At 41.9% G+C, this 27,488-nt stretch overlaps 1 protein-coding gene and 1 long non-coding RNA gene across 3 annotated transcripts; both read right to left on the bottom strand.

Annotated features, from left to right (window-relative positions):
- Positions 1-7,506: 7,506 nt before the first annotated feature.
- Positions 7,507-8,589, bottom strand: LOC135431427 (uncharacterized). Of its 2 annotated transcripts, none has more exons than XR_010436791.1 (4): positions 8,096-8,589; positions 7,930-8,027; positions 7,783-7,862; positions 7,507-7,724 (listed from the first exon to the last, which is right to left on the bottom strand). It is a non-coding gene; the product is annotated as an uncharacterized LOC135431427 (long non-coding RNA). The 2 variants fall into 2 exon arrangements; XR_010436790.1 differs by having other exon boundaries at positions 7,787-7,862.
- A 1,981-nt stretch (positions 8,590-10,570) lies between these two features.
- dikar lies at positions 10,571-27,477 on the bottom strand. The gene is made up of 11 exons (XM_064687427.1): positions 27,383-27,477; positions 26,188-26,342; positions 26,040-26,128; positions 25,288-25,979; positions 24,693-24,884; positions 24,540-24,587; positions 22,259-23,566; positions 20,356-20,493; positions 19,578-19,702; positions 15,058-19,506; positions 10,571-14,868 (listed from the first exon to the last, which is right to left on the bottom strand). The coding sequence occupies exons 2-11, from the start codon at positions 26,213-26,215 to the stop codon at positions 12,119-12,121; spliced, it is 9,819 nt and encodes a 3,272-aa protein (XP_064543497.1). The 5' UTR covers positions 26,216-26,342; positions 27,383-27,477; the 3' UTR covers positions 10,571-12,118.
- Between the last annotated feature and the right edge of the window lie 11 nt (positions 27,478-27,488).

Raw genomic sequence — 27,488 nt, 5'->3', positions numbered from 1 at the left:
CCATATATCTATATATCCATATATCCTTATATCCTTATATCTATATATCTATATATCCATATATCTATATATCCATATATCTATATATCTATATATCTATATATCCATATATCTATATATCTATATATCCATATATCTATATATCTATATATCTATATATCCATATATCTATATATCTATATATCCATATATATCTATATATCTATATATCTATATATCTATATATCTATTTATCTATATATCTATATATCTATATATCTATATATCTATATATCTATATATCCATATATCTATATATCTATATATCTATATATCTATATATCTATATATCTATATATCCATATATCTATATATCTATATATCTATATATCCATATATCTATATATCTATATATATATCCATATATATCTATATATCTATATATCTATATATCTATATATCTATTTATCTATATATCTATATATCTATATATCTATATATCTATATATCTATATATCCATATATCCTTATATCCTTATATCTATATATCTATATATCCATATATCTATATATCCATATATCTATATATCTATATATCTATATATCCATATATCTATATATCTATATATCCATATATCTATATATCTATATATCTATATATCTATATATCTATATATCCATATATCTATATATCTATATATCTATATCTATGTATCTATATATCAATATATCTATATATCTATACATCAATATATCTATATATCCATATATCTATATATCTATATATCTATACATCAATATATCTATATATCCATATATCTATATATCTATATCTATGTATCTATATATAAATATATCTATATATCTATATGTCTATATATCAATACATCTATATATCTATATATCCTTATATACACATACCCATATATCTATATATCTATCTTTATATCTATCTTTTCTATATTCTCCTATACAATTCGATATAGACATACACTTTTGTTTGCCATGTCTTAGCCCTGAAATCGAAATTTCATAATGATCGAAACATAAACACGGAACCTTATGAAGCATGCATTTTTTATACATCATACATATGTATAGATTTCAATTATGTATATATTTAGGAACAGAGATTGACGCTAGGTTCAGGGTATCTTCTGGTCGGGCACTTCCGTTAAAAGTACTCCCACCTGTTGTTTCGTATTATCCGTGTAAACGGATTTGTTGACTGGGCTAAGTGACACGTGGCTTTCTAGCAGCTGGCATTACATTAATCATGTGCGCTAAAGATGTTAGCGCATGAAACTACTTTAAAGATTTCTATAGACATTTTTTAGATGTTTTCGATTATAATTTATAAGCTGGCAGATGTCAGCGACGCTGGCAGCATTTAATGTTACGGCACCAACTGGGCAAACAATAGATGAAATAATCTAATGCTCAATCAATCGATACAAGCCAAGTTCAACCACACCCGCACAAACCGCAATTCGCAACCGCTAAGGCCGCGTGTTCAGACAGCAGCAACAAAAAAAAAAGGTGTTTCGCACAGAGTTCAAAGCCCTGGGCCGGGGCCTAAGGGCGACGAAACAGCTGCAACAAAAATCAAAAAAAGAGAGAGAACGCCAGCTATTTTTAAGCGCGTTTTAATTTAATTTATATGCATTAATTGGTTGATATACATAACTCCCCGATATCTGAATCACAAACGGAAGTCACAATAAACATTCATGCGTTGTGACTAAACCAATTCTTCTGTAAGTCTCAGCCTCGCCACATACATAATCTGTATGTAAAACGGGTAATACAAATTTAGAAAGTAAAAGCATGCCAGTTCGTTCTCGATCAGGTGCTGTGCCATAACAACAACAGCAGCAACAACAACAACAACAACAACTGCAATAATGCCACCCAACAAATACAAACAAACTGAAAAAAAAAAACAAGTAAGAGGTTCTAGTCGGGAGCTCCCGACTAGGGGATACCCTGAACCATCTTCCTCGAACAGGCGATAGGTATAAAATGAATAAAATGATACTTGATATATGTATACTATTCTAGAAGCTGCATGTCAAGTTTGGTGACTCTAGCTCATATTATTTGCCGAAATTGCTAAAAAAAAACAGGATTTCGATATCGATTTTAATCGATTACTTGGAAACGGGGCAAGTTATCGAATGTCGGAAAGAAACTCGAACTGCGCGGGCACTAGGAGGACCTACAGCTAATATTTCAAGTCTCTAGCTCTCATAGGTTCTGAGATCTTTGCGTTCATACATACGGACAGACGGACGGACGGACGGACAGACTGACAGACGGGCAGACGGGCAGACAGACAGACGGACAGACGGACAGACGGGCAGACAGACAGACAAGCAGACGGACATGGCTAGATCGACTCGGCTGTTGATGCTGATCAAGAATATATGTGTATATACTTTATGGGGTCGGAGATGCTTCCTTCTGCCTGTTACATACATTTGCACAAATACATAATACCCCTTTTACCCACTTTTAATGGGTATAAAAAATGGAAAAAAAATCTCGCCATATCATGCGCCATAATTCTCACGACTTATGCCGTAACTAACTGCACACGAATTTATAAAAGTCAAACCTAATGTGCCCATTACACAAATCTAATACATTAATTAAGTCATCATTAGAATGAAGCTTAATGCGGGATGATGCTCTAATGTCGAGAAACATGCTTTGCAAATATGAGAAACTATTCAGACAGGTATCTGACTATATAATACACAAGCTGAAAAGGTGATCATATAACAAGATATGTAGCCATATAGAGGATTATTGCATTTAGCAATTGACTTATAGCATTTCATTCCATTAGCTTCCCATTGGGTTCTAAAAGTTTCACATCAATTTTAAAACGAGCATCGATAGCTTTTAGCATAACATTAAATAACAGCATTTTATATATGGCTATATCAATTCTGCTGTTTATGCTGATCTAGAATATATATACTTTATAGGGTCGCAGACCTTTCCGTCTATGCGTTATTTCTCTACAAAATTACAATATCTTCTACAGGATATCATATAATAAGATATCGTCTAGCAAATTCTCATAAACTTTGCCTTTGGGGTCAAACATTGGAATTAACCTTTTCAATAAAACACTTTCGTTTGAAAAAATTGATATGGTTTTTTGATCTTGTGTGTTCGTTCAAGATTTGGTTTATTGTTCAAAACAGAATAAATTTCTTGGGTCGAACCTGTTCGGTGCAAAGCCAGTCTTGCAACCTGGCTTAAAAAAACCATACTGAACTCTTAAGCAGCACCAATGCCATAAATATATTTCAAATACAAGTCTCTTGAACTCAACAAACTTAGTACTAACATATATATAGATATATAGAGAAATGGATATAGATATAGATATAGATATAGATATAGATATAGATATAGATATAGATATAGATATAGATATAGATATAGATATAGATATAGATATAGATATAGATATAGATATAGATATAGATATAGATATAGATATAGATATAGATATAGATATAGATAAAGATAAAGATAAAGATATAGATATAGATATAGATATAGATATAGATATAGATATAGATATAGATATAGATATAGATATAGATATAGATATAGATATAGATATAGATATAGATATAGATATAGATATAGATATAGATATAGATATAGATATAGATATAGATATAGATATAGATATAGATATAGATATAGATATAGATATAGATATAGATATAGATATAGATATAGATATAGATATAGATATAGATATAGATATAGATATAGATATAGATATAGATATAGATATAGATATAGATATAGATATAGATATAGATATAGATATAGATATAGATATAGATATAGATATAGATATAGATATAGATATAGATATAGATATAGATATAGATATAGATATAGATATAGATATAGATATAGATATAGATATAGATATAGATATAGATATAGATATAGATATAGATATAGATATAGATATAGATATAGATATAGATATAGATATAGATATAGATATAGATATAGATATAGATATAGATATAGATATAGATATAGATATAGATATAGATATAGATATAGATATAGATATAGATATAGATATAGATATAGATATAGATATAGATATAGATATAGATATAGATATAGATATAGATATAGATATAGATATAGATATAGATATAGATATAGATATAGATATAGATATAGATATAGATATAGATATAGATATAGATATAGATATAGATATAGATATAGATATAGATATAGATATAGATATAGATATAGATATAGATATAGATATAGATATAGATATAGATATAGATATAGATATAGATATAGATATAGATATGTGTAACTATATTTATATAAATTGTCTGACCTTTTTGGTCACGCACAATAATTCTATCAGCATTGCACATACTTATGCATACATACACATACACACATATATGTATGTATATGTGGATATATTTATAAACAATTGTATAATTGAGCTTTTATAATTGTGCGATATTTGCAACGAGGCGGAAGGCTATTTTAGAATGCTGCCACAGGTCTTTTTTTTCATCACGCTGCACGTGAAAATTTGCTGCGTGACTGTCGTGCGTCCACTCCATGCCCCCCCCCCCCCCCCCTCCCTCCACACACACCCCTCCCCCTACAATGCCACCCAGCTTCAGGGTAAAATATATCTTAACCTAAACCATGTTTGTTAGCGTCAATTAGCATTTTTGAAATTCTCTGATCAAGCGAATTGTTCGTGTTACGTAATTGCCGGCATTTAAGTTCAAAAATATATGCAAAATGTTTTATTTACATTTGTTTTGTTGTGTTTTTCGTTTTTTGGTTTTCATTTATAAATTTGATTTTGCAGCTCGTTTGGCTGCATTTTTGTTGACAGATTTTTGTGCAAAACGGCCTTTTTGTTGTGTATATTTTCGTATTCATGATTTGATGCCAACAAATTGGCGGTGAATAAACTAATTAACATGCACAATAATTGATATTGTTTTTTTTTTTTTTTATTAATGCGTGCCCGTGCAACCTTTTAACCGGATGAAAATCGATTCGCAAACAATTATATTTAACAGCTCCGCTCGCAGCTTGACTGCCCAACTAGATCATTAATCAATGGTACTCTCAGTGCAATGCGTCAATCTACGTATCTGGAGAATTAAGATATAAGTGGATTACAAATAATCGCCAACTATGCGAAGCATAGCCAATTTCTTGATGAATTTCGCTTGAAAAGCATAGCAAATGCGTGTATTCCATATTTTAATTATATTTTTAATTAAAATCACATGCAATTAGCATCGTTTAACTGCTTTTACCTTAGCCCGTAAAGGAACAAAGTTTTACGGACACTAGTTTTAAGGTAAGGGACATTTGTGTGCACTCTAGAAAGTAATTGGATTTATTAAATCTACATATTTGTAGAGAAGAGGCTGTTAGAGAAAGAGAGTGTGAGAGAAAGATAGTGTGAGAGTAAGAGAGTGTGAGAGTAAGAGAGTAAGAGAGTAAGAGAGTGTGAGAGTGTGAGAGTGTGAGAGTAAGAGAGTAAGAGAGTAAGAGAGTAAGAGAGTAAAAGAGTAAGAGAGTAAGAGAGTAAGAGAGTAAGAGAGTAAGAGAGTAAGAGAGTAAGAGAGTAAGAGAGTAAGAGAGTAAGAGAGTAAGAGAGTAAGAGAGTAAGAGAGTAAGAGAGTAAGAGAGTAAGAGAGTAAGAGAGTAAGAGAGTAAGAGAGTAAGAGAGTAAGAGAGTAGAGGTGAGAGTGTGAGAGTGTGAGAGTGAGAGAAAGAGAGAAAGAGAGAAAGAGAGAAAGAGAGAAAGAGAGAAAGAGAGAAAGAGAGAAAGAGAGAAAGAGAGAAAGAGAGAAAGAGAGAGAGAGAGAGAGAGAGAGTGAGAGAGAGAGAGAGAGAGTGAGAGAGTGAGAGAGTGAGAGAGAGAGAGTTATTAAAGAGTTTGTCCTGGTTGACCGAGTGAACGTTGACCAAAGGCCAAAACCGCTAAAAAATTTTGACCTGAGCTTCCTTTTGGTTTATAAAAGACCACCAAGGCGGCTTCTTGCAAAAATTCGACCCTTTAATGGTGTCAAAGTTTGTGTCAAACGTTGCGTCATGAGCCTGACCTAAATGTCTGCGCATCGAACTAATTAGCGAGCAGTCGCTGGTTCGAATGCAGCAGCAAATTCATTTTTTATGCATATTTTTTTTAAATTTGTAATAATTTACGCAGAAAATATCGTCAAATTAACATTTTAAAAAATATGTAAATAAAAATTGAGTTTGTTTTGATTTTGATGTCAATTAAATTTTTCGATTGAGTACACTCGATGGCTGAGCACAAGGTTGACGAAGAACTGAATATTTCATCCTGATACAAATTAACTCAAACGGAAAAGTTTAGTTTTATTTTTTTGTTAAATGAATCGAATATGCGAAACGAAGGCAGTAATATAATAATTAATAAAGTTTCCAAACCGCAACGGGGTAAGCATGGAAAAGTTTTGCATTCTCAGCATTACTCATTTGAGCCCGGCGACGACGGGTAATTTCCTTTAACGAAGCATAGGCTGCCATTGCATACGCAAAATTGTTGGCCAATTCTTGTTGAAACAAAATTATATATTCAAGGGATTTTTTTGACTACGCTCTTCGTATATATTCAAATCTTATCAACGTCGGACCGCTTTATCACATAGCTACCATATGAACGATCGGTCAATAAGTAGTATGGAAAAATATATAAAATAAATAATTAAAACTCAGCATTTACAAGCTAGATTATTTCCACATAACTGTAAAACCGTAGGGCAAATGTCGACAAGGGTATTAAATCTTTAGCGTGACGCAGATCTCGTTACTTTCTCGTTTATTTATTAAGTAGGCCCAGCTCGTAAGCTTCACAGTTTTTCAGTAAGCATTTACTTTGTTTGAGATTTGAATCAGTTTTATTATAACACTACTTGACTACAAACATTAAAAACTAAAAGAAAATTGTGCCTTTTGGACAAATTGTTGTCATCGTCATGTCCTGGGTACTTGCTATCTTTAGTCTCATTTAAGCAGGGGTTACAATAAAAGGTAGGTAATTGAATAAGCGCAACGCCAGCTGAAAGGAGAAATCAATCGGATTTCCCTTTTTATTTTCCAAGCATTGTGCTTTGTGTTTTTTGCTTCCTTCAAATACATTTTTAAATAAGGAGTTTATTTCTTGATCACAGATGTGGCATATCGGTCTAGAGGTAGTATACTAAGGGGAAATGCATTCCCTAATAACTTCGAAATTAATTCTCCGGTCTTTGTACAAATTATGGGGCTTAAATATGGCAACAAAATGTGCAAAAAACAAAGTGCAAGGCTTAGCATTTTTATTATTATTAATATCCTCATCCATATCGTCTCTAGCTCTGACGAGCTCCTAGAAATATGCAAAAAAAAGCTCTAATCAGAATCTGATTCCTATTCGAGGAATAGGGGAATATTATCGACGATTGGAAATGTATTTTGATTTGATTTGATTTTATTTTTTTTTGACCGATAATTTGATAACAGATTGTAAATGATGTCTAGAGATCACACAGGCAACTTCGAATAATGAATAAGTGCTCCATTTGCTTTAAGCGGGTTCATTATGGAATTTAATGGTTGCGAATCCTATTTTTGTAGCTCTAAGGTATGATATCGACAGGCGATAATAATAAAAAAAACTTGGCTAACTGTAAAAACAAAGTGAACACAAAAATGTTTGTTGTTGTTGTTTTCTTGAATTCTTACCAACCTGATAAATAACCCAGTAGACTGAAGGGTCCTATCGAACTTATAACTATGCCAGCTAGATACGTGTGGGCTAACTTCTAGATAAACGGAAGGAAATTAAATTAAACATAATATCTTGTAAGTACTAGAAGTAGAAGCACCTACAAAATGATAGCCTATTGCAAGCAGGACTCCGCCTAGTAAATGTACGCTGGATACTACAAAATATGCGCAGATTACCATACGCGTCTCTTTAAGGAACCCTGCGGAAAGTGCGATTATTTAGCCGGCAATTTTACAAATCGTTGCGCTCTTCAATCAAATATCTTACCACAGGCTATCAAATGTGCTAGGAAGAATGAGAATAGGGAATGTGCAAATGTCCAGATGATAAAAATAATTTGTTTTGATTTCAATGTCGAACAACAGCACGTATCCAAATATTCACACGCTTTGCATTGGCACATTTTAAACGCAAAAATTTTGATCTCTATGCTTGAATCCGGGGTATTGCTGAGTTTGGGGTCGGCTATTTTTCCTACAATGCCCAAATGCTAAGCATTTGCGTGCCTATTGAAAAATGGTGAAGTCTAAAACCTTCGCCTACTTTACAAAATATTCTTCATCTCTTGTAGGATTATAATATTGACGGAAACCCAATTAGAGACAAATTCGCTAAGGCTTTTCATAGTTTCCCCGGATCCAATGTGCCATATCCTTTCCAAGAACAGGCTTTTCTATGCGAAATGTTTTCATTGGAAATTTCACTGGTAATTCTCAAATATGGCAAAATTTGACAAATTGTACTACAATTTATGCGAAAATCAGAAAACAACTCGAATGATTCGAATTCTAAAATATGTACAAATTTGACATATTTGTGAGAAAGTCTGTAGGGTTTGATCTAGGGTATACGAGTGAAAGCTTGCCACAAACTTACACAGCGAAACCCGATTGTATGAAATATAGCGCCTACAATTTGTAAGCACGTCAATATCAAAATAATTAAGTATGCAATATACCACTCTAGTTCCTCATCTGATGGACTATCATTTTGCGGATAGCTCACATCTGTGATCAAGAAATAAACTCCTTATTTAAAAATGTATTTGAAGGAAGCAAAAAACACAAAGCACAATGCTTGGAAAATAATAAGGGAAATCCGATTGATTTCTCCTTTCAGCTGGCGTTGCGCTTATTCAATTACCTACCTTTTATTGAAACCCGCTTCATGATACTTTAGCTTCCCATGATATGCTATGACTACTTTGCCAGGCCTTATCTTTGAGTTCGTAATGTTTGTAGTCAAGTAGTGTTATGATAAAACTGATACAAGTCTCAAAGTAAATGCTTACTGAAAAACTGTGAAGCTTTCGGGCTGTGCCTACTTAATAAATAAACGAGAAAGTAACGAGATCTGCGTCACGCTAAAGATTTAATACCCTTGTTGACATTTGCCCTACGGTTTTACAGTTATGTGGAAAGAAAATGTCCTGGAAAATAAAATATTTTGCCATACAAGAAACTACTTATCGACTGATGGTTCCCATGTTAGCTATATGATATATTGGCCCGATACGGCCGGTACAGATATATGTTCTAGCTGCAACAGAAAGACGGACCTATGTAAGGACTAGTTCGCATAGAAAAAGAAAGAAAGACGGACATTTGGATGGATGATCAAGTCGCCTTACACATTTCTCGACAATATTTGAATACCCTTTACCCTTTAGTTTAGAGAATGATCTATAGTATTTTCTTAGTTTTAGTAGTCGGAAATTGACTGGCATATACCCCATAAATGCACATTTCTAAGCTTAGCATTCCGTATCATCCATTAATTTTCCAAGTAATTTTCAGTTTTAATTAATCTAACATTTTACATTTAATGGACTTAAACTCTCGTAACCCCCTTTTCTATAATTTTCAGTGTGGAATGCTAAAACACTTTCCATAGATTCCACTCCGCATACTTAAAGAGTTAATCGACTCAAGCAAGTTCGTTGCCAAAGTCTTTCGTATCGAGCATCAGCAGCGACTATTCTCACTTGATTAGTATGCATACTATATATGTATATAGTTAGTACGTGTATCTGCAATGATAATTAAAACTGTTTAAAACCTCACAACCAAATGGCAAATGGCCATGCTGTAAGGCGTGTAGAGACCACAAGATACATCTGGCAGCTGTTATTGTAAGAGATGGTCGAGAGTGGCGGAGGGGAGGTGGTGAGGGGTCGCAGGGGTGTAGGGTGCAAAGGTAGTGTAAGCAATCCGATCAAGGTGGAAACATGCGCTGCAATTGTATGCAAATGAACGCGTGCGCTGAAAATTGTATAATAATTGGAGAGGCTCAGTTGTGTGAGGCTCGGGATTGTGCTCGTAAATGAACAGAAACTATTTTGTACAATATGCAATATAATTCTTTATTGTTATTTAATTTGTTTTCATATAGCTACATATGTATGCATATATACTATATATATATATATATATATATATACATATATATATTTGTATATATAATTATGTATTTACTGTGCATGCGGCACGCTGTAGCTTCTAATATATGTATGTCTGTTAGCGTGTATGTCTACTGTACATACACACATATATATATATATATATATATATAATTGTTATTAATATAATTATATTTAGCTTGTTTTTGTTTTTAAATATGTTATTTGTTGCTGCTCTTTATGCTCTAGGTACCCATTTTGTTTTCTCTTTCTCTTTTTAATGTTTATCAACTATTTTTATCATTATGTTTGTAAAATTTAAAAATTTACCTTTGCAAAACATAAGCGTTAACAACTTAATTAATTAATTAGATTTATTGTATTTGTGTTTTTTTTTTGAAGGGCTCTTCTCTTTAAATTGTATTTTACATATTCTTTTTTGTTTTTACTCCTTTTGATGCGTTTCTGCTTGTTTTTGTTTTTGTTTCGTTTTATTTTAATAGCGACTAAGACACTTTTTTCATTTACCTTTCATAAATTTGCATTTGCATTTGCATTGAAATTACATAGAATTTAGTTTTTGTTTTTTTTTTTGTTTTTTGTTTTTTGTTTTTACAGCATTTAAAGCTACAATTTGAGATGTTTATGTGAAAAACGTAACAGTTTTAACTTTTCTTAGTTGGTTTTGTTTTTTTTGTGTATGTACAGCGAAAATGGGTTGAGGGAAACGGAAAGGGACTTTGAATCATGGCGGAATGTTGCACATGCAATGAGTATGCTTTATATATATATATATATACTGATATATATATATATATATAAATATATATATAATGTGTATGTGTATGGGTGTGTGTGTGTTGTATATATTTATTTTTGGATTTAAGTTTAGACCGTACTGTTTACTTAGCATATTTAACAAAAAGTTTATACAACTCGCGCTTGGCTTATTATAAACTAAAGAAAATGTTTGCCGCTTTTCGCTTTTCTTGGATTATATTAATAAATATATCAACAAATTACCCGCTGCACGTTCATATAAAAACTAATAATATAGTAAATAGTCGTTATATAGTAATAATATAATATAATATAGTATAATAATAATAATAGCTAATTTACAATTTATACGCTTAGTTAAATTCTGCAAACTAAAGGCTTACAATATTCGGAAGCAATTGAAACAATTCTTAGAATTATTCGTGTTCATCGATTTCCACATTTTGTTTCCGCTTAGATATTCTTTTAACTACCATTAACTTTATATAAACAATTACATATATATAGATTTGTCATTAACAGAAAACTTGAACCTAAGATTATCCAAAAAAACTATGCATCTATAACTTTAGTTGCGAACGTTGTGCTAAACCTGGGCGCTGTCCGAAAGTTTAGAACATTGCACAAAATGGTGAAAAAGGCAGGAAAAACGAAGTGAAGTGAGAGAAAGTAGGGAGAGTTAGGGGGAAATCCACAAGCAGACACATACACACACACACGCTGAGGCACACGCACATACACACACAATCGAAACAGTCATCGCGATTCTATTCGACTAGAATTCGAGTCAGCATATATAGCCACAGATATACATATATATATATATATAATGTATGTATAGCTAATATCAGGACAAATTATAAAACGCTCCCAGTTCGGTTTTAGCACACGTTGAAAACTCTTGTTGAAACCAATCGCACTTAATGCTGTGTATTTGCAACAGTTGCAGGCGCTGTCGCTGCTGCAGCAGCTGCTGCTGCTGTTGCAGCCACGCCCCCAGCTGTTACTGCCGTCGCCGCCCCCGCTGCCGCTGCCGCCGCCGTTGCTGTCGCCGTAGACGACGCATTCAGGTCGTCGCCCTGCAGGTCCACATTGGCGGCACTGGCGTACTGCTAAAACCATGATTGCCTATTAATATCATACGGCTTGGTCATGCCCAGAGCCGAGGGTCGATAGGCGGCAGGCGGCGGCGGCGGCTGGCCATAGCCCGCCGCGGCGGCAGCAGCAGCTGGGCCGCCCAACAGGCTCTGGTTGAAGATCATGCGCGCATGGAAGTCATCGCGGCGCAGATATTGCTGGTACAGCTGCGAATTGGGGTCCAGTTGGGTGGCAGCAAAGGGATATGCCGCCGCAGCAGCAGCCGCCCGTGTCGATGGATGCGCTGCAGCCAAAAACGGATAGGAGCCGGCGGCCGTATTCAATGGATTCTGTGTCTTGTCCGACGCATTGCCAGCCGCATTTGCCCCGGCGGCTCCACTGTGCGCCGGCGCCGGTGGCATATAGTAGGGATTGGGCGCATCACGGAACTGATCCAAGTAGCTGCTGGCCGCCGCAGCCGCCGTCTGATCGCCATACAAGCCGAGCGCACTGGGCGTGGGCGCGAAGTTGAAGGCGCTGCCCGGCACCATGCCGCCAGCGGACGTCTTCAGCGAGATGGCAGCCGCATCCGCTGCCGTTTGATTGCTCGGCGCGCTGCCAGCCGAAGCGGCTGCTGCTGCCGCAGCGGCGGCTGCTGCTGCTGCTGTCCCCGTGGCTGGCGATGCCACGCCGCCGGACTTGAGACCCGCATACAGCTGAAAGCCTTGATGCAGCACCTGTGCGTGTGCCTGCAGCTGATGTGCGGCCGAGTTGGCCGCCGCAGCAGCTGTGGGCATCTGTGGCATGTTGTACTGCGGCATGGCCTGCTGCTGGCTATGTTGCTGCTGCTGTTGTTGCTGTTGTTGTTGCTGCTGCTGCTGTTGTGCTGTGACTTGTTGTTGTTGTTGTTGCTGCTGTTGCTGCTGCTTAACATTTGCCTCGGCTGCAACTGTGCTTGCCTTCTTCTTGCGTCCACGCTTGGCAGGCGCCTTGACCTCAACAGCTGGCGCTGCGCTCACTGCAGCCTGTTGAAGTTGTTGTTGCTGTTGTTGCTGTTGTTGTTGTTGCTGCTGCTGCTGCTGTTGTTGCTGTTGTTGTTGTTGCTGTGGTGAGGGCTGCGCGCCATTGTTGCTGCCGGGCACATAGTTGCCGGGCAGCTGCTGGGCGGGATTACCGTACGCTGTGGCCGCACTGGACGCACTGTACATATGAGCCGCGGGCGGCATATTCTTGTCAAAGTAGTTGACCGGATAGGCCAACATGGACTCGGTCAAAGTGTGCATCAACGGATTGTTGTAGGTTTGCGGCGGTGGCGGCGTCGGCTTGTTGTAGGCAGCCAGATGATGAGTCTGGCTGAGATGATGCTGATGCGCCGGCAAGTGCAACATGTTGCCGTTGTCGCTGTTGGACGCCACAGCGGCCTGTGTTGCTGCCGGCTTGCCAGATGTCGCCTGTTGCACGGCAGCAACAGCAGCTGCTGCTGGTGGATAGTTGTGATTCAGCTGCGCCTGTTGCTGGTAGGCATTGTGTGGCTGTTGCTGTTGTGCATGTTGCTGCTGCTGCTGCTGTTGCTGTTGTTGCTGTATCTCCTGTTGTTGTTGTTGCTGCTGTGCGGGCTGTGACTGCTGCTGCAGGTTGTTGCTGCTGTTGCCATAGTTGAGCGGCTTGTGCGGCGCCTGTTGCTGCTGCTGCTGTTGTTGCAGCGGCAACTTTTGCTGCTGCTGCTGTTGCTGATAGTTCAAATTATGCGGCGGCTGCAGCTGTGTCAAATGCGGCTGCGTTTGCGGCTGTTGCTGTTGCTGCTGACTGCTCTGCTGCTTGTTGACCGCCGCCTGTTGCTGCTGCTGCTGCATGTTGCAGGCACTGTTGTCCTTGGCAAAGTCCTTGGGAAAACCCATGGCCGCCGCACGATTATACATTTCGAATGCCTTATCTGGCGCTATGGTGCCCAGCTGCTTGTTAAAGGCCATCGAGCCCAGAAAGCTATTGAACATTTGTTGTTGCTTATTGAGCAGCGTTTGCGGTTGTTGCTGCTGCTGCTGCTGTTGTTGTTGTTGTTGTTGCTGCTGCTGCTGCTGCTGTTGTTGTTGTTGTTGTTGCTGCTGCTGTGTTGCTGTGTGCAATTGCTGCTGCTGCTGCACATGATTCTCATCCAGCTTGGTCAGCTTGCTGGCGGCAACATCGCTGTAATCCTCGTTGGCGCGTTTCAGCGGATTAATTAGCGTATCCGTTTTGGCGGGCTGCTGCATTTGATGCTGCATAAAAGTTGCCATATCGCTGCCATAGCTGGGCGGCACAATTTTCTGCTGCTGTTGTTGCTGCTGCTGTTGCTGTTGACTGTCCACAGCATCTGCGGCTGCTGCTGCATTGGCCGCCGCATTTGTGGACTGATATTGCGCATAGGTTGGATACTTGGGCTTCATGCCATGCAGCTGCTGCTGATGAGCGAGCGCCTGATGCTGTTGCTGCTGCTGCTGCTGTTGCTGCTGCTGTTGCTGCTGCTGTTGTTGCTGTTGCTGCTGTTGATTCTGATGTTGCTGCTGTTGTGTGACCTGATTTGTGGCTAGGTTAGGCGGCAGCAGGCTGTGTCCCAGACTCCAATCATTGTTATTCGGCTTGGCCACAGGCGTCGCTGTGGACACCGCGACGGGAGCAGCAGGTGGCAGCGGATTGATCAGCGTTGCCGGATTATACAAAGAGTGTTGCTGCTGCTGCTGTTGCTGCGCTGTGACCTGTTGTTGGTAGCTGTCATGCGTTGGCGCATAGCCATTATTGCCCATTGTTGCTGCAAGGAGACATGGATTAGACATGTTTCTATCAATACGAAATCGGGTTTCAATTAAAAAAGTTCTAAGACAATTCACAATCATGTGCGGAAAATGCGTGGAACTTTTAAAAATGTATTGCATATTGGCAGAGCCTTTGCTTCAGACTGTAAATCGAACCAGCGACAATTTGCTAAGCGGAAACTCACCTGTTAAAGGCACCAGAGGTGCTGCGGCTGGTTGGCTCGTTGCCACAGGGGCAGGCACCACAGGCGGTGGCACCACCACGACTTGCTGCTGATATGGCGACAGCACAGGCTGCTGGTACGGCGAATGTTGCTGCTCGGCCGGCGACTGTGCCAGCGGGGTGGGCGGCTGTGTGGCCGCCGAGGAGGCAGGCGAATCGACGCTGCTGGGCATCGGGCTGAGCGCCTGTTGCTGCTGCTGTTGTTGAGCATTGGGGCTGTGCGAGGGCTGCTGCTGCTGCTGTTGTTGAGACTGCGGCTGCGACTGCGCTGTCTGATGGTAGGGCGACTGGGCGTGATAGGGCGAAGGCTGCGTAGAGTGGGGCGTGGTGTAGGGCGAACTCTGCGGCTGTTGATAGGGTGAATGCGGATTGGGCGTGCTGGGACTCATCGAAGAGTTGTAATCGGATTCCTGTGAGCGCGGCTGTTTGTACTGATCGTAGATGGGCAGTGGCGAGGTGGAGGAATAGGCTGGCGTCTTGGACGCCTCCGAACCAGACGGATTATAGCTATTGCCGCCACCATAAGGCGATGTGCCACTCAGCTCGGGCGTGGACACATTTGGCGATGATGCCGACGAGTAAATGTGCTGAGAATATTGCGGATACGGTGAGTTCATTTCGCGCGGACTGCAGCTCTTGTCCGGGCTGCTCTTGGTCGTGGTGTCCTGATAGAAGCCCACCTTGATGGCGCCATTCAGGGTATACGGCGACGCCGGCTTGCCCATGTCATCGTTCGGCTTGGGCGACACCATAATGGGCGAGGCGCCGATGGGCGAGGCGCAGATGGGCGATGTATACGAGCCAGCCGCATAGGAACCGTAACGCTCATCGATGGCTATGCGCGGCGAGTCCGGATCCTGACTGAATGAGCTGCGCTCCGAGTTCGTACTGCCCGTGCTCGGCTTGCGCTGGCGCATGACCACCGGCAGCGAAAAGTTCGTATCGCCGGCAGCGGGCGAATGGGCGGGTGGCGCCACCCGGGCGTCATCCTGTGCCAGCAGCTGGGACTGTGTCGTTGTTGGCTGTTTCTCCTCCTCGCTGGTGGATTTCTTGTTGTTGACCTTTGGGCCGCCGAATGCCTTCAGCCAGGCACTCAGATTCGGCTTCTCCTTATCCTTATCCTTGGCGGCCTCGGCTGCCTTTGCAGCCATTTCGCTGGCTTTGCTCAGCTCGAGCAGCGCCTCGAATGGCTTCGGCATTGACTCCTTGGTGGGCGTTGTGGCCGTTGCTGACTCCTCCGCGCTGCTGTGCTCTTTCGACTCCTGATCGTGATCCTGCTGCTTGTTTGCCAGCTCCTCGAGCGTCTTGCCCAGCGCAAAGTCCTGCGTTTTGATGACCGTGCCGAGGCTGAGCTTTGGTGCCGTGTCGCTGCACTCCGTGATGAGCGCATTTTTGGTATCCGACTTGGACTTGCTGACCACCGGACAGAGCAACGTTTCGAGCTCGTCCGTCTTGGCCACCACATTCTGTATCAGATTGCCCTTGGTCTTGCCCGGCTGCAGTCGCTCGATGGTGCGCATCACGTTCGCCTTGGCCTTGGCCTGCTGTGCCTGTGCATTGGCCGCCAGCTTCTCCTTGAGCGACTTGCGCTTCGCCTCCTTGACCATCTGCTGCTTGATGTGCGGCGGCGGCGGCGGATTCAGCAACAGCTGTGTGCTGCCCGGCTCCTTGTGCTTGACGGGCGGCGTTGTTACCGTCGCAACTGTTGCTGCTGCTGCTGCTGCTGTGGGCAGAGCTGCGGCGACGGGCGGCGCTGCTGCTGGCTGCTGCGCGGATAACGTGGAGTTGTTGGAGCAGGCAGAGCTCGAGCTGGCCGCCGTGGCCGAGGTGCTGCCTATTGAGTTGCCCGAGTGCATCGAATGCGGCGGCGTGCCGCAGCTGCTGCTCACGCTGCTCGCCGTGGGCAAAGTTTCCGAGTCTAGTTTGCTGCTGCCGCCGGGCTTGGGCGTGGCCGTTTCGCTGACCAGCTCGTTGAGCGCCTCCGCGAGCTTGGTGGGCACCAGCTCCGCCTTGGGCGCAGCCAGTGCGACGGGTCGCCTAAAGTCGGCCGCGTCCAGTTTGCTGCCAATGGTCGAGTCAAAGTCATCCAGCAGATTGTAGCGCGAGGGCGAATTGCTGGCGGAGCTGAACTCGGAGAAGCGCGGCGTATGCTCCAGCCAGCGATTGATATCCTTCAGCGTTTGCTCCGTTTCCACATCCAGCGCTTCCAGATTCGTATTGCTGCTGGGCGCCGCTTTCTGTGCAGCTGCCGCTGCCGCTGCCGCCGCCGCCGCCTTTTTGCCGGTCAGCTTCTTGTGACCGGCGCCCTTCTCCGCCGTTGACTTCTCGGCGGGCTTAGGCGGCGGCGGCATTTGCTTATCGGCTCGCTGCTTCTTGCTGCTCGCCTTGACGCTGGTCTCCTTCGGCTTGGCATTGTTGCTGGCGCTGTGGCTGCCGGCGCTTCCGCTGCACTTGGCCGCATCCTTGCTGCTGGCCAGCTCTGCCCGAGCAACTGGCTCTGGCGGCATTGTTGAGGACTTTGGCGGCGGCGGTGGCGTCAATTCCCGCGGCGGCTTCTCAGCGTTTTTTGGCGTCTCTGCTTTTTTGGGCTTCTCCACAGGTTTCTCCTCCGCCTTCTCGCTCTTCTCCTGCTTGGCAGACGATTTGTCGCTTGGATTAGATTCCTTTGGATGCTTCTGCTCTTTGCTTTTACGTCCACGTTTGTGTTCCGCAGCTGGCTCTGTGGTATTTTCACGCTTCTTTTTGGTTGCGGACACGCTCTTGACACTCGTCGATTTCGAGTCCTCGGAGGGTGCCAGCGAAGTGGTTGCACTGGTGGAGCCGCTTTGTGCGGCGCGACTGCGTCGATATTTGATAACGTCGTATTTGTCCATAAATGGCAGCAGCATCTCCAGTTCCGCTTGCTCGGCGGCAGCGGCTGCAGCAGCCGCCGATTCCGCTGAGCTCTTCTTGTGCTTGGTACTGCGCGATTTTTCCTTATCCTTTTCCTTATCTTTGTCCCTATCCCTATCTTTGTCCTTCTCCTTCTCCTTTTCTTTGTCTTTATCTTTGTCTTGTCGGCTTTTCTTTTCGCGCTCCTTTTCCTTTTTCACTGGCGGCGCCTCGATTTTCTTGCCTCGCTTGACGGCCACCGGCGAGGGGGGACGACGTCGCCGCTCATCGGAGCTGCCGTGGCAGCTCGCGCCCAGCAGCATAAAGTCGGACTCCGAGTCCTGGTCGGACTTGTCGCCCTCGTGGCGTGCGCTCAGCTTGGAGGTCTCGGCGCTGGTCACCTTCTTGACGGTTGTCAGCAGCTCGGAGAGATCATCGTTGAGTGCGCTCTTTGAGTATTTCTTGTGCAGATCCACCTTGAAGGGTGACATGCTGCGCGATCTGGACGCATCATCATCGTCATCCGCATCGTCATTATCCTCGTCATCTTCCTCCAGCTCTGCCGCGGATTCAGCCAGCGCCGCAGCAGCTGTTGGCGGCAGCTGTTTCTTTGCATTGATGTCGTACAATAGACTATCATCGTCATCGTCCAGGTCGGCCAGCTCCCGATCGGCTTTGGCGCGACCGCGTCCAACTCTCTTGCTCTTTGGCTGACGCTTGACGGGCGTTGGGGTCTTCACCTTGGACTCGGCGGGCACCATTTTCTTCTTCTGCGCCGCGATTGTGCGCGCCGTCGGCTTCACCAGGGACTTGACTTTGGCCAAAGCCAGTTCCTCATCGTCGCTGGACTCGGGCTCACTTGGCGGCGGCTCGCTTAGCTCCGACTCGGGCTCCGTTTCGGGCGTTGACTTTTTGCCCGCTTTTTTGGTCTTTTGTGTTTTGGTGCTGGGCTTTGAGGAACTGCTTGCCTGGCCCTGAGAGGACTTGCTGCCTTTGGCCTTGCGTCCACGTTTGCCTGAGGATCCACCAGCTAGCTCTTTGTCCTTGTCCCTGTCCTTGTCTTTTTCCTTAAGTACTTTGTTGCTTTTGCTCTTTTTCATTGCTTGCGGCGGCGGCGGCGGTGGTGGCGGTGGCTCTGGCTCCAACTCCTCCTCATCCGTGTCCATGTCATCGTTGTGACTGCTTCTTTCCGCTTTGTTTTTGGTTTTCTTTTTACGCCGTTTATCCTTCTCCTTGCGCTTGCGCTTCTGCGCGTGTGTTGCTGTCGCCTCCGCGGGCTCCTCTGTGTCGCTTTGGTGCCCCTCCTCGACGCTGCTGTCCTGCAGACGCTTGCTGGACGCAGAGTTCGCCGAGGATTCCTTCTCCTCCTCACCTTTTGCCTTCTTGCTAAAGTACTTCTCGCGAAATACATTCATCTTGGAATCAGCGGCGGGATAACTTAAATTCGGATCATCATCGTCGTCCTCGGAGAGGTTATCGAAATATTTTTTAGTTGCCTTATCGAAGGCTTCCTGCAGATTGTTGACCATTTCCGTGTACTCTGTTGGTGGGTTGAGAATAATGTCAATGACAAATATTTATATAGATATTATGTTACGAGATAATCAATACCGTTGTTGTGGCCATTGTACAGTCTGCAATTGTTGACAATCAGGCGAAAATCATTGCGAAATTCGCTGAACTTGTGATACTCTCCACTGTCCAGTTTGTCCTCCATCTTGAGCAGGTCCATGGGCCTAGATAAGGAGAGAAATATTTGATATGTAATTGAGTTGTGTATAAACTTGTATATCACGGTTCAAAGCAGGGTTTGAACCGAGCAGGTTTGAATATTTTTTATAATGAACTAAACCCTGAACCCAACTAGCCTTCGGTTCGAGCTATATGGATAAAATGGTTTGGCCATCAATTGAATTCAGTTGAATGTGAATGAAACAATATTTGCAAGAAATGCATTAGAGCTAAAAAAAAGTGCTTCCTATTTGGATGTGAGTAAAGATTTTTGTATAATTTTTAATGTGCCAAAAATTAGAAAAGATGTGAAGAACCAAGGTTCCAAAGAAAACCTTAGTTCATGACTGGGTTTAAGAATCCAACAAAAAGATTATTTACTATTTCGGAGTCATATATTATTCTTGAAAATGTCCCGATTAAATGAATAATGTTGAAAATGCTATTAGTATCAATTCTAAACAACTAACAATTTAAATTTGAACCGGCGACCTCTCGTTTGCTAGTCTAACAATCAGACAGCCAGCCAAGCGGCTTCATGTTGTCACAAAAGACTTTGATCAACATTTTGCCCTACTAAATAAATGATCCACTTCGTAGCTCTATTTTTTTTTGCCGCATGTTTATTAGGACACATTAGTTTATATATATAGTTTACCTTCTAATGATTGAGTAATAGCGCGGCGCAATATCCTCCTCAACGGGATCCATGAAGGGCCATGCATCCCGATGATTTTTGACATAGACGAGCACCTTGTGCATTCCGATTTGTAGTACCTCCTCCGTTTCGGTAAAGCTAAGAATATTCGCATGATTTGAGGAGTTGAACGTTGAATTGTTGTTTGCTTTCGCTGTTGTTGTTGTTGTTGTTGTTGTGATTGTTGTTGGGTTTTGTGTTATGGGTCTGGTTAGGTTTGTTGTTGTTGTTGTTGTTGTTGTCGAGGAGTGAGATTTATGTTTATTACTGTTAATATGACTATGAAGGTGGGTGTTGTTGTTGTGCGTGTGATATGTGTTGTGTGTGTGTGAGTGTGAGTGTGATGAAGGTGTGTGGGCTCCGTGCGGCGTTGTTGTTGCGGTTGTTGTTGCTTCCGGCGTTGAGTGGTTGTGATTATTGTTGTTGTTGTTGTTGTTGTGATTGTGGTGCGACGCGTGCTTATGGTGGTGGTGGTGGTTGTTGTTGTTGTTAAAGCTGCTGTTGCTACGGTTGTTACTATTTACATGGCTACATTTTGTTGGTATGGTGTTTTTTTTTTTACGGTTATGATGAACAGTCAATATGTTGTTGGTTGGTTGTTTGGTTGGTTGGTTGTTCGTTTGGTAGGTACAAAAGTTTACAATAACAATGGGTAATAAAATGTTAATCAATTGATATATTATATACAATTTGATGAAATATGATGTGTCGGTTAGTCAAGAAGAGTGCAAAGGTAGAAGGATTAGGTTCTATAGACATGCCGACAATAACGAAACACAAAAGAAACTACAACTACGAGTTAAATGAAGAGTACTTTGATAAACTCTAAAAGATATTACAACACAATATAAAACAGTTAACTTCGGTTTACCGAAGCTTAAGTACCCTTGCATATTTTTCGATATAGTTCTACAATTTTCCATTCAATAAAGTTCTGGTTCTTTTTTATTCCTTTTAGCTTTTGGTTTCTTTGGAAAATGTATGCAATATATAATATATTATTTTGATGTGGATCGATTATATGACTGGTAAGTTTGGTTAATATATTTTACAAATTGTTTATACAAAATTAATGCTGGAATGAACAATTTTGAACCCTGCTTGAACCGAATATTAAACCAGGTTTCTGGACTGAAATGCAGTCGAACTTAAATCTGTCGAACTTAATTGGGCTTAGCTCAAAAACCATTTTTTTTATATTAATATTTTAGAATAAATTAGTCCAATATTCGTTAGTTTATGACATTTCTAAACATTTTTTCAGTATTTTGAAAATGAAAAAAAAAGGAGGAATTTCGATAAGAAAAATTTTAAAATATAAAATTAAATTTATAAAATATTCGATTGTTCTATGGAAAATTGTATAAAATGTGAGAGTAAAGATTTGAAGCAAAATTTGGGTTAACATATGTGGCAGGGTTTACGAATCGAACCGAGGCATTGGTTCGAACCGTGAAGTGCACTTTTTATTTAATCCAATTTATCCAATTTAAGTTTTCGAACAAACTTTCCTATGTCAACTATAGAACTTGGTAATCGGATTATACTTAAGTAATGCCTGTACCAAATTTTCCTAGTCTATGTTTTACAGAGAGTCGAATTCTTATAGAACAGACAGGTTATACGAATAGCCAAGAGCTCTAAAAAGTTCGAATTTGTTTCCACTGCACTACTTGCCACATATATTTACTTGACTATACATAATGTATGATATGTCGGGTTAAAGACAGTTTCTACAGCGTGTTTACGAATATGAAAAGAGTTTCAGGAGATCTGGAGATACTTGCGTTAGTATTTAATATAAAGAGTGTGTGCTGTGCTATGTTTTGTCTAATCGGTTAGTTAGTTAGTTAGTGGGACTTACTCATCGGCGCTTTTGTCGGAGTAGGCGCTGCTGTAGCGTTCCGCCTTGCTGGACGAGGAGGCACTGGAGGCGGCCGAGGAGGGAGCTGCTGCAGCCGCCAATGATTTTTTGCTTTTCGCCTGTGCCTCCGATTTGCTGGCACTGCGTTCCGCTTTGCTGCCGGAGCTGGTGCTCACACTGGCCTTTTGTTTCTTGGACCGTGCCGTCGTCTCGGCTGCGGAGTTGGTGTTGCTGTTGCTATGTTGTTGTTGCTGCTGCTGTTGCTGGTTGGCGGCTGCGTTGCCGCCCGTTGGTATGAAAATGTTGCCCGTTAGGGAGCTGAGTGAATTGTTGGTTTGCCGGCCGGGCAGCTTCACATTGGCCGCTGGCGCCATCTGCTCCTCGCGCTTGGCAGCCACTGGCTGTGCTGTGGTTGGCTCTGCTGCTGGCTGCAGTTGCTCCTCGCTGTCATGCGCCACAGGCGAGGGCAGGCTCAGGTTCGCAATGCTTGTGGCGACCGCAATGGCCGCCGAATTCGAATCCAGCAATTGCAGCTGTCGGCAAAAGTTCTCCTTATCCTCGGGACTCAGCGACGCGGCGTGCAGCAGCTGCGGCTCGGACGTCTCTGGGCTCGGCGGCAGCTGTTGCTGCTGCTGCGGCTGCTGCTGCTGCTGGCGACTGTGGCGTCGCTTGTGGCTGCGAGCGCCTGTTGTGCTGCTGCTGCTGTTGTTGCTTTGCTCGTTGTTGTTGTTGTTGTTATTGTTGTTGGTGTCCTCGCAGTGCTCGTCTGTCTCAGACGCATGCTTATGACGCCGCCGATGGTGATGATAATGATGTTGATCTCGATCCCGTTCCCGTTCCCGATCTCTATCTCGATCGCGACGCTCGCGTGAGCGTTTCTTTTGCTTCTTGCCAGACTTTTTCTTCTTGTGGTGATGATGATGATGATGATGATGATGGTGGCTCTTGCTCTTGAATTTCGCTGGCGTTTGTGATTTTTCTCTGGGCGGCGGCGGCGGTGAACGGAATTTATCGCCAGCTGCTGTGACAGCGTTTAAATGCTGCTGTTGCTGCTCGTGTTCCTCTTCTTCTTGTTGCTTTTGTTGTTGTTGCTCTTGTTCTTGTTGCTGTGCTAATTGTTGCTGCTGCTGTTGTTGCTGTTGCTGTTGCTCTTGGTTCGGCTCCTCGTCGTCGTTTTGGTCATCGTCTTCTGGCGAAAGACAAAAGGTTTCCCTGTGGCACAGAAATTCGCTCGAATTAGTTGTTGTTGTACGTCTGAGGGAGCTTGCGTAAGTTGAAATACCGCTAGCCGTTGAAGTCGATTGAGAACTGCAGAGAGAGGTAGTAAAAGAGAGGGAGAGAGAGAAAAGAGCAAAAGCAGAAAATAGTTAAGTATTGCTGACAAAACACAGGAAATGTTACGACAAGCTTAATTAATGTCACACGTACAGTAGAAATCGCTTAAGACTAACGCGCAAATGAAATGTTTATATGGAATGTGAAGTCTCAAGAAAATAATGTTGTATATTATTTCAAATTAATTTTTTTTAGACGAATTTCATGGGTTTCTTTTAATTATCAGTTAAAATAATAAAAAAAAAAACATTATCTGTTTTGGTTAGGGAACAGTAACTAATAAAGATATCAAATAAAAATGTTAGATTCAAGTAATGAAGTTCTAGTCTTCGAGCGATCACTGTATTTTATATGATTGCTAAACGATTTTTACTGCGTTATTATATTGAAAGTCTGCGTTAAATTGTTTTCGTATATGATATCTAGCTTACTGTTTGATGAAAACTGAATGAATGAGGTGCCACAACAAATGTTAAATTACAATAATAATACACCAAAAACAAAAAATATAATAAATTGGCAATATATCAAATATAGGAGTATTTAAAAAGCATGCTTACATAATTGTTCATATTGTGTGTTATATTTTTTTTATTTTTTGAAAACGAAATCCAACCAATTGTTTGTCGCACACAAAATTAAATTATGGGCAAAACTCAAATTAAGTGCTGTTTCGTCTCCTTCAATATTTGGTCCAGTTTCTCTTTCAGTCTCTCGCTGGCAGCCTGTGTTAAGCGTCGATGAGAATGTGATATTTTTTTTTTCTTTGTATTTCTTTTCTTTCTGTTTTAATAACAATTCTTCAAACACAAATTGCAAGCAAATTTCGTTTAAGTGAAAACAATTGAAAATTAAAAGAGTAGAAAAACAAATCAATTTGTAAATCAAATTAAACAGCGACTTTTTTTTTTTAAACAAAATATGCTTTAGATAGATGTGCGTGTGCTTGAATTGTTCTGTTTGTTGTTCTTGTTTCTGTTGTTGATGTTGTTGTCTGTGTGTTGTTGTTGTTGTTGTCGTTCTCAATGTGTGATAAATGATTGTGAAATGCTGTCCGCTCTCTCTCTGGCTCTCTGTTTATAATACTGGACGTGCTAACCGTCTGCGTGAGCGCTGCTGTACCGCCGGCGGCGCCAAATGAGCTGAAAATTGACGCTCACGACGTTCACGTTCGCGTTCCCGTTCGCGTTCGCGTTCACGTTCACGTTCGCGCTTCACGCGCTCCTCCTCCTGGCGCGCCTTGAGCTCGGCGAGATTACGTATGCGACTGGAGTTGCGCACTTGCAGCAATCTGTGTAATAAATACAAAAATGGAATCATTAGATGGGGTATATAATTGCTGTACATGATAAGCATGAAGCAAAGGGATTCATTAAAAAGAAATAGACAAAAAGGCGGACATAACTAAACCGACTCGACTATTGATATTACACAAGCATCTTTATACTCTATGATGTTGGAGAAGTCTTCAAAAATGTGTTACATGATGCGCAACAAAATTTTAACCTACTGCTTAAAGGTTTAGTAGAAGTATTCGAATTTTCTTCGATATCCCAATTGGATATTGGGCAGCTAACTGAATACAGCAAAGCCATTTAGTTTCCTTACATAAAGAACTTTATCTTAAGGCACAAGCTTAAAAATAAAGTCAAGATCTACATGGACAACTGTTAGTTGCAGCTATAATCACTTACTTTCTGCGTCTCAGACGTTCACGCTCGCGAAACAGCTGCGGCAGCTTGGGCAGAAAGTTCTCATCCAGTATTTGGAAGAGTTCACGCTCTTTACCATTCGTTGAGGTCTTGAATTTGGCTGCCAAATTCTGCCAATCCTCCTCGGTGAAGCAAATGACCTGCCAGACGGTGCTGTTGCCGCCTAGGATCGTGTTGCCACCAGAGCCGGCGCCGCTACTGGAGAGCGCCGCAGCAGCAGCAGCTGACTTGCCCGAACCGGAAGCAGTGGCCGTTGTTGTCGCCTTATCCTCGCGATAGAGTCGCGTACCGTAGAAATACCAATATCCTGAATTTTTGGCGTCGTAGCCGAGCGGCTCAACGCGTAAACTGTCCGCCTCTAAGTTGCTTAGTATGACCTGCACATCGACAGAGTCCAGGCGAAAATGGCACAGATCGTGCAGAATTTGTAGACGCTTGCGCACCGGCAGCGATTGAAAGTCAATGTCCGTATCAAAGTGATTCTCTGTCTGATGCAGGCGACACTGTTGGCGCAGGAAACGGCGCAAAAACATCTGATAATTGCTGTGTGTTATCTCATTGGCTACCGACTGTAGCGCATCGCAGCCGGTCAGCAGGCGTACAATTAATTCGGGCACTAAGGCAACTTGATCCTCATCGCTGGTACCATCGGAGAGCAGCGCCGATTCGAGATCCTGCAAAAACACAGACTGCATATAATACAAATCAATGGAACGTGATTATAAAGAACAGACCTCTATATCAATGTCGGGCAAATCGAAGGCGGAACTAAACAATGAACAGAAATGCGAAATACACGGTATCTCCCACCATGATTGTATGTCTGAAGAAGAAAATCTGATTTATTAATAAATTCGATATATATTTTGGACAACTGCTTACCCAATAGGCCAATGAAAGTAGAAACCATTTATGTATGCTTTGTGTATTAGAAACTTGGCTCTCTGCAAGAATAAATTAAAACAATTCCTGGGCGTGTTGCTTGTTGCTTTCTGGTCGTTCCCAGTTGTTGCTTGTATACATTCGCTTGACAAACTCTGTGCAACAAGATGTAAAAGACAAAAATTAGTCTAAAATAGTTAACAGGAGAGCACAATCTGTGACCGGCAGCAATAAGACACTATTGATTCTGAGATGTCAAATATATATGTACTTTATGCGTTCGGTCATCCAAACCCTCTGCAGGGGTATAAGAACAACAAAACTCATGTACGCTATCTCAATGGCGGCAAAAATGTAAACGTGTGTGCAACATATGTGTGTGTGAGTGTTTCCGAGTGTGTTGTTATTGTCGAATTGTTTGAGATACACAAACAAACACGAGCTTATCAATTATCAAAAGCGCGCGCGAAGTAAATTGCAATACACGCACGCACACATACATTTACAGAGCACACCCACACTGTTGCCTTTGGCGAGAGTAAGAAAGTACACGCGCACCCCTTTCGCGCGCTTAATTTTAAGAAGAGAAAATCAAAACAGATGGCCAATAAACTAGCCCACAAACAAACGCGTTGCCTCCCGCATGGGCGGGAGTGGGACGGCTATATGCAGCCAGTGTTGCGTAGCGCTAGTTGTGCTATTCACTTTTTTCCACAGCACTGTTGATTTCTTGGCTGGTCGATGATTTCGTACCCCCGCCACCGCTGCGCCGTTATTTGGCCTGATGTCTGCACTTTTTTTCTTTTTATAATTAATATGCCATTTCTACGAACACACACGCACACACAGGCAGCACATTTGATAAATGTTTCAACAAATTAGGCGCGATTTTGGTGTATCTGATGCCACAGCAGCGCCCTTCGAGCATGCGCCGCCTGCGACAGTGTCTTGTTGCGATGCTCCGTTGCTGCCTCTGGCTGTGTGTATATATTTTTTCATTTGCGCTTTCCTTTTGCCGTAACAGTGAAGCACGCAATTGGTTGATGACAACTGCTTTGAAATTAATATTGAGTTACATTTTTCAGCAGTTGCATACACTTAAGGGGCTTAACTAGTGTGCGCTAACGTTTCGGTTTTTACTTAATTTGCCTTCTTTTCCACATATAAATATAATTAATGGAGGAATCAACCTTACCGAACGACAGAATTTAAGCAATGCGGCTCAAACTGTGAACAATGTTACAATAGAAGAGCCAATATTCCCCAAACTGTGGCACTGTTATGCTCTCCATAGGGCTGTT

The sequence above is a fragment of the Drosophila montana genome, unplaced genomic scaffold (assembly GCF_035044405.1).
Source record: "Drosophila montana isolate Dmon_TW-CO22-7 unplaced genomic scaffold, ASM3504440v1 contig_1455_1, whole genome shotgun sequence".
NCBI classification, from domain to species: Eukaryota; Metazoa; Arthropoda; class Insecta; order Diptera; family Drosophilidae; genus Drosophila; species Drosophila montana.
This window is presented reverse-complemented; position numbering and strand designations above follow the sequence as displayed.